Genomic DNA, 12,778 nt, shown 5'->3' on the forward strand with positions numbered 1-12,778 from the left:
AAACGTATAAGAACGTTTACCGAAACGTTGAAACGTTAAACAATAAAAACGTACTGTGATACTCACCTTCACGATTAGTCAAACGTAGTATTCATTCGCAGTTCATATTTTCCGTCCTTAAATTCTAATAGTAACAAAAGCCTTCCATCTCTCATTTCTATATTTAATTCTGTGCAAATCACATGCCTGGAAGTTTGCGTGTATCACCCTCACTGTTTATTCAGATTTTAACCTTAACTATTAATCATGCATTTTTTTATTGCATATTTCCCATGTCAACACAAAATATATATTTTCTCTTGGATTAATTTTAACTATGATGATGAAAATTAGAGAAAAAGTAGAGAGAGAGAGTCCTCCTCGTAGCTGAGCGAGTTACGGCGTTCACTCGTCTTGAGATTGTTCGCTGCGAGACGGCATAGGTTCGAATCCGACTCTGGTCGGAATTTATTCGGCCTACGTATAGGGCCGGTAGCAACCCACCATCGTGAGAAAATTGGGGGAGCTACAAGTGACTGGTGTAAGCTGGTTTCAGATATCTTCTATAACAGCTGAGGGTTCGTCGTGCTGACCAAGGTCACCTCGTTGCCAGTTAAAAATAAACCCTTCGAGGTTTTAAAAATATAAAAACTATTTATTCCACAAAATCTAAAATTTCTCGTCATTGTCACGTGAGATTTCTTTTCAATATGACTTCTACAATACTAACTAGTTCCTAAGTAGGATAATAAGATGGGCAGAGAAATATTAAAATATGAAACCAAGTGGTAATGTATCGACGTCTTGTAATCAGTATGTTCTATTCCGAGTTCCAGTCAGGTCGCATAATGTTTCAGATTCCATTTTTTAAACATATCCCGAGTCGTGATTAGCCTATGTGTGCAAAAAAAATGATGTTAAAACAAACTCTTGACCTCAATAATACAAGTTGTGTATTTTCTTTCAGCTGTGGTTCTCTTTTTCGCGAGAAATAACAAATTAACCTAATCATTAACTCAACAAATAAAAATGCATCTCTAAATTAATTAATGAAAACTGTTATTATACCCAAAACCTCTATTTTATCGTAAATATAAATAAAATATCATCTCACGTAGTGAAAACAATATGAAAATTGTTCTAATAAGTGATATATGATTGTCAAACACATACATGAATACATTATGTTACAGATTCCACCTATGTAGTTTCCGGTGAAGTGATTATAGTGAAATAATTTTCCGGTTCTCGTCGGTGAAATTTTTGATCGCACACCGGACACGTTTCAATGTTATTGCGAGATTGAAGTTCATCGCTGGATAATAGAAGCATTTGGTTTCGATTTGCGTAAGAGACTGCCAATGGTTTCAACCTCTTCAACTATCTTTTCAAAAAAAAATATTTGATTACGTCTGGTCCTCGGTAAACATACGGTTCATCTATCCTATCCTGTCGCACAACAACATATCCGAAACTCGAGGCTTTGTGCAATGTTGTGGAAGAAAGTTCGGGGATGAAGAATATACATGACTTGATTTATTTATTTTTTCTCTTTTTTTTTCTGAGGGCATATGCAAGTCTTATTCAAGAATTGGAATAATTGTGCCTTTCGAATCAAATTTATGGAGGGGGTAGAGAGAGGGTCAATATGGACAGGTTAGAAACAAGTGATGTTATGATAATAACCGTTGCCATTTCAGAGTGGCAAATATTTAACATTAATTGTTGAATTTTATATTAGGCTAGGCATATTCAACATGCCCCACTTCGTCAATTTTATCAAAATAACTATTATTCATTCTCATCGTTGCCATTAGCCAAAATAGCCTAGCTTCTTTTTTTTTCACAATTTTCGTAGTGATCTCTGTTCGCACTTGGCTTTTGTAGATTAACAAAAATTGTCTGAAGTTTGAACACGTCATACCAGTGCAAGCTGTTTTTGTGATTGTTCTCCTCGATTATTCAAAGTGTCTAATTTTCGCATATTCAAATACACACAAGTGAAGGGGGTTCATGCCACATTAGTAATTTTAAATTGTATTCTCGGAGCCATGCACACATTTCCTAACATTGTTGCCTTGTAGTCGATGAGTTGTGCAGGTACAGCTGTGAAGTTGTTAATAAGACCCAACACAGACAAGACACCCCAACATTTGCTTTTCGACATAGATTTTTAACTAGAAAATTGTTATGATTACAATACACCCATATCAGTATACAATAACATAGTGCCATTTTTTTGTTTCTGTTGCCAACAAAAGCAAATCTACAGACCACAGGTTCGAGAAATAAGACATTAACTATATTTTGTATACATGTAGGTACGTCCCGCGAGGTGTGTTATTGGAAGACTCAATACATGTGAGCAGTGAAGTAATTTTTTTTTCTTTTATTTTGATGTCCATGCATTTATCCGAACCCCCTTGTCCAAGCAAAACAAAAGCTCCGGTCCCATCTGGAGACTGCAAAAACTTATATGTATGTTTATTCAGAAAAACTATCCATAGACAATACCGTTGCGTTCTCCATGTGCATTTTCCTTGTTGGCTGAACGCGAAGATGTCCGAGACTGCTTTCGAAATTGTTTTCAGCCTCGCATCACAATACAGCCGTTTTCTACAATTCTATTAGCCTACTGTTATTATCTAAAACTATTTCATCACACACAATCAAAAAAAGTAAAAAATAACATTTCTCTCCTTCCCTCGCTTTTAGCCATCGTCCAGTGTCCTTCTAGATAGCAGGTAAATCGTGACTAGCAAAAATATTGAAAACAAAATATAAATTATCCGTTATAACCCCTCCTCCTTTTTTTTTTCTCTCCCCTTCTTTACATGCACGCTCGATGGCATTAAAATAAGCGAAAACACACCGCTATGCTTAAAAAAAAATATCCATTGTTCAACTCTATAGGTCGAGGTTCATTAGCCTCGTGCATCTCATGCCAGCGACTGCATATCTTGTTTACAGTTTATAGTGGCATCATATTCCTTCACTCGAGAAACTTGCAAGACAGCTCATTACTAGATCTGTTTTGTCCATATGACAATGCTTGCTATCAGTAATAAAATTTTTATGCTGTTTAACCTAACAGCTGAGGGGCCGGGGCATTCCACATTTACCTTTGCTAGTGCAATAAATATCAATATTTTTAAGTTGTGCAATAATTTTTGACATTATATTCATGTCCATTTCCAAAACTAGATTTATATACACAAACAACTCGTTCTTGCAATATATTATCTATTGTGAAAAATTCTCGCATGTTCGCGAAACAGAAAATACACGTCATAGCTTCCGTGAATCGAGCACAAGATTACTGGAGCACGCAAAATACTGTATGCCAAGAATTAAATATTCCAAATGCAAGCATCATGCAGCAAGTATCAAAAACATGTGATTAGGAGATTTTGATAGGAAGTGAGTAAAATAGTTGTTGCAAGTTACCTTTTAAAACCCAGTACATGTGTAGAAATATATTGCATATAAGCTGTCTCACTTTCTCCGTATGTGTGTCAGGTGGTTGTGTCGATCGTTAGTTGTATGTCACAGCTTAACCGTACTAGGTAATATTTTTACATAAGATAAGTTGGTATACTCTGCGAGAGTATATGTTTCAAGCTTCTAGCTGTAGAGCCTATTTGCAAAGTAAGTGTAAGTTTTGCTCGTCGAAAGCAACTCAAACAGTGTTGCCAGCTGTAGGTTAATTTTCCTCGTTATACAATTGCAAGAGGTGAGTTGCTTATACCCTATCTGGAAGATGTGTCCATGGCTTATGTTGTAGGTTAATTTAGTTTGCAATAGATCTTGTGTGTTGGCCCTTACAAGTAATATAGCTGCCTTTCTGCCTTTGAGTCACCTGTAAGACTATATGTGGGTGGGCGAGTGAGGTTAGTTTAGTTTACGATAGATCGACCTGTCATGCTATGTACTACTTTCTGCTTTTTGAGTTAGCTGTAAAACTATAAGTCGGTGGGTGAATAAGGTTAGTTTAGTTCACAATAGATCACACTTTGAATTTGCTCACACTCTCTCTGTCTGTGTGTCGTGTCGATCGCTAGTTGTATGTTACAGCTTAACCCAAACTAGGTAATATTAACTGTACTTCAAAAATAAAATTGTGTGTATCTCATGTCGAACTAGAAAATAATAAAAAAAATCAAATATTAAGCATTCATGCAGATTAATTAAGCCGTAAGTTCAAAATATTGGCTGGACCTACAGTTTCAAGAACCACTTGTGCAAGTATCGAACCCTTGAATACCACTGCACCATATGGGGTAGGGGAAGAGAGCTAGAAACATTAACACCGCTATTGCCAGTTAGCGTCTTCTTCATCTTATAGAAGGTTACGCCGTCAACTTGTAACTTGTAGGTTAGCCTCGCCTGTGAAAATATCATATGTTTAAAAAACAAGAGGTTTGTGAAGCAACTAGTCAGTGTTGCCAACTCCTATTGGTAGGTTAGCTTCGCCTGTGAAAAATCACATGGTGAAATTTTCTTGGGGTGGGTTGAGCCCCACTGGGCCCCACTTTCGGGCGTAGAACCGGGTTGATTGGTCTATTACACAGCACAGTCGATTTCAAATACCGCTACAATACAATTTTTGCAACATTAGGAGAAAAAAACATCGTAGCAGGGGGTCCAAAACATCGTAGGAGAGGCCCCGTTAGGTCGTAGCAGGGGGGCTACACATTGTAGAAGATCACACATGAGTTTAAAAAACATCGTATTAGATCGTGGCAGATTACGCTGAGAGCACATCGTGGTAGATTACACTGAGAATCCTTACAGTAAGAGGAGACAGCCTCCTTATAAGAAAATATCGTAAGTCATTTCAAAAATGTAGGTCAAAAAAAAACAAGTTAGCATAAGAGCAAAATTTTGCAGGAGGTAAAAAATAGCTTAAAAAGTGATGCCAGAGCTTTTCTTCTGTCCACTTTTCTCTCATTGTAGATTAGTTTAGTCCGTAAAACAGATTACACTGAAAGCAGAAGCCTATATTAGCAGGTCGTAGTAGATTACACTAAGAGACCTTACAGTGAGAGGAGACAGCCTCCTTATAGAAAAATATCGTAAGTTATTTCAAAAATATAGGTCAAAAAACAAGTTAGCATAAGAGCAAAATTTTGCAGAAGGTAAAAAAATAGCTTAAAAAATAATATCAGAGCTTTTTTTCTGTCCACTTTTCTCTTATTGTAGGTTAGTTTATTCCGTAAAACATCGTAAAATAAAAAATATGTCAAAAAACTGCGCCAGAACAAAGCATACAACCTAAGAAATCCTAAAAAACAACAATTATTATTTGTTTGCTTGCGTCACAATACGGAAATAATAAGAGGCACGCGCACGCATGTGGCACATCGTGTTCCCCCGAGAGAAGTTTACATTGGCGCCCGGGACTTGGAAATAATACGTATTCGCTCACCACTGTTGCCAGCTCTAGGGCCGTGTCCGAATTGGCAAGAGCTCCGTCCCGTTCTCTCCCGTTGCTCTCGCGTGCCGTCGAAATCACGTCCAAGTCGTCCGAATCTACATGTCCCCTTGTAATACGGTTGTCACTTTTCCCGCCAGATGTCAGCCCGAACTTCACCCACCGCGCTCTCAAGCGCAGGCGCACTGCACGGAAGCAGAAGGCAGATGCCAAACAAACATCACAATAATTTCCACCTATTTACTACTCATATTAAAAATATAACATGCTATTTCATCATTTACAATTTTTCTACATTCAGTATTATCGATAAAATATTAAAATATCACTGAGTTTTACATCATCTAATCAGTAAATATTGTCTGTACAAAGTGAAAATTAGAATATGGCTGCCAAGCGCAGGGTCACAGCGAGTTCAAGCGTGCATCTGTCGTACCTCTCTGCTCTCCCCTCCGACTCCACGTCTGTCGCAAATTCGGATAACAGAGGTTGGCTGAGTCCCCAGATAGAACAGTGCTCTAGGTGACATCTGCTGTCGATTCGGACGCAACCTAGGTCTCTCCCTCTTTATCTTACAGCAATGTTGGTATCTCTATTTTTTTAGTTGCAGGTGGGTTGCCAACACACTCTAGTTAATAATGCTACATATTATACACACACACGCACACACATACTGTGTTGCCATCTCTCTTTTACGGCAGTATATATTTGTTGCCGGCTCTATTGCACAGTGTGTGTATGTTACGCCAGTGTATAAATTGGCTAAACCCTTATCAAGTAAGAAAAACTATAGGTAGGTGTTGGCAGCATTGTCGGTTGTTTAACTCTTCCCCCTCTCTCTTTTTTTTTTGTAAAAAAAACCATGGTAGAAATACCAGTAGGTTGGCAACCTTGATTTATGCAATTAATTAAAGCAAGCCTCAAGCCTCAAGCAAGATTGCCAGCTCCTTGCCTTAGGTTAGGTTAGACCAAAATAAAAAACCTTGGTAACTTTTCGAGTAAAATATTGGCAACACTGCAAGACAAGCCTCAAGCAGTATTGCCAGCTCCTTGCTTGAGGTTAGGTTAGACCAAGATAAAAACCTTGGTCATTTTTTCGAGTAAGAGGTTGGCAACACTGCGAGAAAAGCCTCAAGCAAGATTGCCAGCTCCTCGCGTTAGGTTAGATTAGCCCAAGAAATAAAAACCTTGGTAACTTTTCGAGTAAGAGGTTGGCACCGAGCCCCACCGAGCCCCAGCTGGCAACACTGCGAGAAAAGCCTCAAGCAAGATTGCCAGCTCCTTGTTTGAGGTTAGGTTAGACCGAAAAAGAAAAACCTTGGTTATTTTTTCGAGTAAGAGGTTGGCAACACTGTGTACCTCACTATACCTCATTTTCGGGTGTGGAATTCTCTTTGCTGTACTACTTTCATCCGACAAATGCTGTACCACGCTGTTCTGGCACCAGGGTTGTTTTGTGCATAAAACGGGCCTAAAATTTGAGGCCAAAACTTTGCAACAAGATTTCCTGCTCCCGTGCAGAGCTTCATAATGACCCTTAAAATAAAATAAATTAAATAAATGAAGTCAATCAAGTCAAAATTCCCTGAAATTTACCTGACTTTCTTTGACCCCTCAAATTCCCTGACTTTTCCTGGTTTTCCAGGTCTGTCGCCACCCTAACAGATTGATTTGCAGTCTCAATCTACAACTGAAGTAAAATAAAGCAAGCCTGTTAATCATTACCTCTATCGCTGCTACTGCTGTATCCTGAAGCCACTGCAAGAGGGTATTCACTCTATCCTGAGCACCATCGTCTTGTGATATGCACAGCTGATATAGGAGTTCAACCACAGAATCAACGACTGCAGAGACAGATGCACTAGAATGGCCTACTGGAAGTGACCCTGTGGAGTCAAACATGAATTACAATTAAGTAGACGTTCATAATTTTTATTATTTAATAATTGCTATACTACATTGTGGTAATTGTGTTAGAATTTTTGTTTGGGATAATTTATAAGCATCTCAAATGGTCATTGAGAAAGTGATTGCATGTCATATTGAGAAAAATAACACCTCCATATCTGCTTGAATTAAGTTTTAAGTTTAAAAATGTTTACAGTCTATTATGACATTTTTACTTACCTTGCAAATAAGCTGCTGCTCCATTTCTCAAAAGAGTGTTGATTTCTTTCAACCCTAGGTCTTTGTTGGAAAGGCCAAGCATTAGCAAAACTCGTTCTAAATTGGGAGCAAACAATGAAGGTGCTGGAGCAGGGATCAAAAGGAGCCCACAGCATGCTTCCAGAAGTCCTGGTACACTTGCAGCTGCATTGACAATCATATTTGACAATGGAGATTTTGGACTTGGGAGAGTGAAACAATGATGCAACAACCTCAACCATCCCAAGCTGAAAAAAAAAAAAAAGTTTCATTAGTGCTGGAAGTTCTGCTTGGCCTGGACCATGAAATTCAAATAAAAAAAGTAGGCACATGCCTTCAGCCCTTGACTGCTTTCGTCTCCTAGTTTTCTAGAAAATATCCTTATAAGTTGTCGGTTGGATAAGTAGCACAGATGGTCCAGCATTGAACTTACAGTTTAAAGTGGGATCCAAACCACTGTGTAATGTGTCTCCACTGGGATCAAACCAGGGATCCCTTGATTGCAGGGTCTGTATTGGAATGAAATATGAAATAGCAAGTGACCTTGTTCAATTTCTCATATGATCAAAATTTTCATTAATTTCTCAATTTTATTTATACTAGAGGTGTACCAATACCCATACTGCTGCTGATATTCTTACAAATCCCATAGACACCAATACTGAAGCTTGAAAACTGAAATAAATTAAAAGTTGTTCAAAATATGGATGTATATTGGTGGGTGAATATTCCACTCCAATTATATGTATCAATTTAACAGAAGTATACTTAAAAATTTCATCAGAATATTAAAATGTACATTATGTAATCATAAAATCCAGGTTTTTCACTCTAAATGGATGCAACATTCATAATTAGACTCTGTGTAAGTGTTGTGTGGGATTCTTGCAGACCCCATGAAAGACCACAACACTAGATAAGTATGGGCGAGTATAGTCTTAGCCCTAATACATACTGCATGTTCTACACATTATTTTCATTAGCATTTATGCAGTGAATAAAACAAATCCATCTCATTGATCCCCCCCCCCCACAAACACACACAAAACTATCATTCAGAGATGCAGCCCACACAGCTTGCGGGAATGGTCTTAGATTCAATTCTTGGGTAAGTGTGGGATGTATTCTGCTCATTAAATTTTAAAACAATAAAAATTGAAATAGGAATAAAAAATGTCAAAAATAGAAATAGGGATTAAACAGGTGCACTTAAACTTACCTAGATTTCGTAAGGTATTCTTCATCAGGAACATCCAGCGATGATGTTAGTGTTTTCATGGATGTCTCACCAAATGTAGTGGAACCCAAAAGACGTATCTGTGACAACCCTATATTGGATGAATCTCTTGGTTTATACAGCCTCACAAGTACCATTGTAACTATCTCGGGTTGAGGTAGATGCAATCGTATAAATGTTAGACCACTGGTTGTGAGTGGTGGACACACTGGAACCAACCCTGAACCGCCATCTCTTGAAACCTCTACAGCAACAGCAGCAGGGCAAGCTACAAAGAAAGGGTGAAGATGATGATAGCCAAATTGTCCATGCTCATTCATTTTCACTTTGCATCCAAAATGTTTTTAAAGAATGATGATATGAGGAAAACAATGCAATGTTATTACATGAACATGATGATGGGACAATTTGTCTATTATTATTATTATTACATTTCCACCTAACTCTACATGGTTGAGGTGTTATTAATATAAATGGAAACAAAGTTTTACCATACATACTTACCAAGCTTGTTTAGTGTGGAGATGGCAACGTAGAGAGAGCTACCATTTTGAAATATCTATGAAAAGGATTTGAAATAATTTGTATAAACTGAAATTCAACAGTGGATGCAAATCACATTACAAAATGGCAAAACTTAAGACAAGAACAAAATGTTCCAAAAAAATTTCAATTGTATGTAATTCACTTGCGTGAAATTTTGAAATTCCGTATTTCCGCGTTGCACAATTTAATGATTAAATCCTATTAATTCCAAAGGAATAATTTATGAACCCCTCCCCCTTTTCAGATGTCGAAAATTAACACTTAATGTAAGTGTAGTGATGATCGATGACAGTTATCTAACCTCCTTGACATCCAAAATTAAACAATCACTTCACCTCTAAAACTACGTGAAATTTTAAATTAAGATAAGTGTTAATGCCAATCCCCACTCCTCCCTTAAAATTACAATTAACTGACTATCCGCAAAACATCCAAATATGAGTAAATTGTTCATTAAGTGAAGAGAACTTACTATCGTCCTCCTTCCTATGTCATCTAAAATAAAGTAACCACTACCCTAGACTATTTTCCAAAAAAAAAAAATCTTATATGAAGCTAAAGGGAGACAGCTAAAAAAGAAAGACCCTGAAAAGTGACTTCTGAATTAAATATGGTGATTTTTATTTACAAGTGAAGAAAATTCATGCAGAATTCCCGGTGATAAAAATCAATACACTGGGATGCAAACCTGATACACTAGAATGCAAACCTGAATATTGTGAAACATTACCTTTTACAAAACTATCACTGTGCTCTTTATAAATTAAATAGTGAATGATAATGCATTTTCCAGCACAAAGTGCAAGACAATTTCTGGTGTCAAAACATTTTACATTTATCTGTAGCATAATCTGCAAATATTTAAATTTCACTGCATAATCTTAACACTAGGGATGGGACAGATTATCTGTACTCTATCGGTATCAGTCGACATACGCATATCAATGTATCGGTTTATTGGTAAAATTACGTAGATCCAATATACCTATAAATATTTTATAATTTAGTGCAAAATTCTACCATTTAGTTTTATTTTCTATGGATAATCTCCAAGACATATTTTTTAAAAAAGTAAATGTCTAAATACGCAACTTCTTTTGCACTACAGTTACCTTGCAACTCACATTTATTAAGGAGGTCAATGATCCATTCAGATTCTTCAAGGACCATTTGGAACTTTTCATTGGATCGGTAGAATATGGGTTATCGGTATCTGTAAATTGTATATTGGTACTTTATCAGTATCGGCCAAAATTTTATATCCGCCCATCCCTACTAAATACACACATTATCTATTATTATTCACGAGATCTTTTCAAAGTTTCTTTACAACCTGCAACCACACTTTTGAAATTAAAAAGAAAAATAGTACAAAATACAGTAGACTCTCGATTCTATGACCCTGGATATAACGACCCTCTTGAAGTAATGACACTTTCCCGGGAACCGTGAAAAGTTTGGAAAAAGGTGAAAAATTGAAGGAAATCAGCCAAAAAATATGTTTTTTGCACTCGTTTTATTCGCACTCATTACCTTCACAAGCGCTCTACAGTTCGCAAGTGGGTCTGATCTAAAAATACACACCACCACACCAAGCTTGAGTGATATCCAATAGCACTTGACCTCTGCCCTCCCCTCCCCTCCCCCAAACGCACCAATGTTATCCTGCAGACGACGGCCACTACCCAACATGCCAGGCTTGTTTTGCCATTGCAATTTCGCTCTTGGATACGGGAGAAGAGATCGAATATGCTTGGATGTTATTTTAAATCGACCTTGACTTGTTTCCTTGTCCTAAGAGCTGCTGACAACTTGCGAGGGGGGGAGGGGGAGGGGCAGGCTGAAATGACTGCTGGACTAGTAGTCTTTGTCAATGTGTATGGCAGGTCAAGCTCTTTCATCGATAAATACACCACCATGAGAAATAAGATCACAGGAATGTTCCAAAATACAGACGCATGACGCCTGAAAGTCTGGACCATTTGTCCAGCTCTGAACTAGAGTTCAGCAGGTTCCCGTGAGTGAGCAAGCAACTCTTGGCCTTGTAGCCGACAACTTCCGGTAACTGCTTTCATTCAAAACTTGTTCTTTGTTCTCTGTAACACTTCATAAAAAAGCGAAACTGTTACAGATAATCAAAGCCACATGGGCCAACTAAAGATTGTCAACCCGATTAATGCATTGTTATCCAGGTTTCTGCAAAAGATTACTTCGATCTTACGTGCATCATAACTCCAGTTTCTGACTTCATATGCTTTCATAACTGTGCCGATGTCCTAATATTTGCCAAAAAAGTGTTCCGTTGGCCGAGTGAATTCTCCGTATGCCAATTGTTTTCTTGCTTGTGTGTGCACAAGAGCTGATTACATTCGAGGATGGAAGTCGACCCCTCTTCCTTTCCTTTCACATCTAAAATGGGCAACCAGTTTTGGATACATTCTTGAAAACTAACAAAAACCATACAAGCAAAAAAAAACCTTCCCAGCTCATTCTCCGCCACTGGTGTGCACGGCTATGTGATAATTGCAGAATTCAGTTCCTACTTTTCTTTTTAACCCTTACACGCATAGCATTACCATATGGTAATGCTCAACATTCACACTCTTTCGTGCTAGAGGCTTGTCTATATTGAGTGTGTAGTCAAATCTAGTGCCAGAAGTCGCTCTAGGAAGCATAAAGATTGTGTTTGAGACAGTTAGTTTCAGTCAAGGTAACGGCATTGTGGTGAGGATGTATTTATTTTGACCTTCGATCTTCTTTTTTCAAAATGTCGTACGCTGAAAACTAAATATGGTGTTTTTATCTGATTGTCTTTCATTATGGAGTTCTGAATGTGTTCAGCATTTCGTAAACACATGTCATTTAAAACTAATGTTGTTTTCTGTTCAAGAATGTGCATCACTTGTTCAATTCTTGTTTATAAAGGTGGCGTTACCATATGGTATCGCTATGCAGATACAGTAGCTACAGGAATTTTCAACAATTACTTCATTTATTCTATTATTATTGCATATAAACCAAGAAATCTAAGTTGTAAAGCCTCTTGTCTTTTGTATGGTTTCTTTTTTCTATTGCTTATAATTTATATGTTATTTTAACTAATAATAATAATAAATATAATAAAAATAATAGTAATTATCACGGCTCGAAAAATCCCAGTTGCCAGGTTGCCATGGCGACTAAAAATTTCAGCCTGGCGACTGTGATCTTTTGCTGTAATATGTATGAAATTTTGAAGATTCAAAGTTCAAATTGCAGTACAGCGTAAGTTAGCAAATGATTTTTTTTTATCAACGTTGTGAACATTCCATAAAGTCTGTAACAATTTCTTGCCCTTTGTCCCCCAACACCTTTAGCAATGTTTTGAGTACCGTGATGCTCAGCATCCTATAGTGTGTTTCAAAAGTTGCACAACCCAAACTTTGGAAATGTATATC

At 37.4% G+C, this 12,778-nt stretch overlaps 1 protein-coding gene across 1 annotated transcript in view; it reads right to left on the minus strand.

Annotated features, from left to right (window-relative positions):
* LOC145985596 (dual E2 ubiquitin-conjugating enzyme/E3 ubiquitin-protein ligase BIRC6-like) overlaps positions 1-12,778 on the minus strand; it is a 241,336-nt gene that overhangs the window by 47,695 nt on the left and 180,863 nt on the right. The window contains exons 41-44 of the mRNA XM_083119666.1: positions 8,778-9,063; positions 7,541-7,806; positions 7,139-7,299; positions 6,778-6,949 (exon numbers count right to left, since the gene is read on the minus strand). Of these exons, the coding sequence (XP_082975792.1) occupies positions 6,778-6,949; positions 7,139-7,299; positions 7,541-7,806; positions 8,778-9,063 (885 nt within the window). The remainder of the gene's footprint in view (positions 1-6,777; positions 6,950-7,138; positions 7,300-7,540; positions 7,807-8,777; positions 9,064-12,778) is intronic.

The sequence above is a fragment of the Lepisma saccharinum genome, chromosome 3 (genome assembly GCF_977018435.1).
Source record: "Lepisma saccharinum chromosome 3, izLepSacc3.1, whole genome shotgun sequence".
Classification (NCBI taxonomy): Eukaryota; Metazoa; Arthropoda; class Insecta; order Zygentoma; family Lepismatidae; genus Lepisma; species Lepisma saccharinum.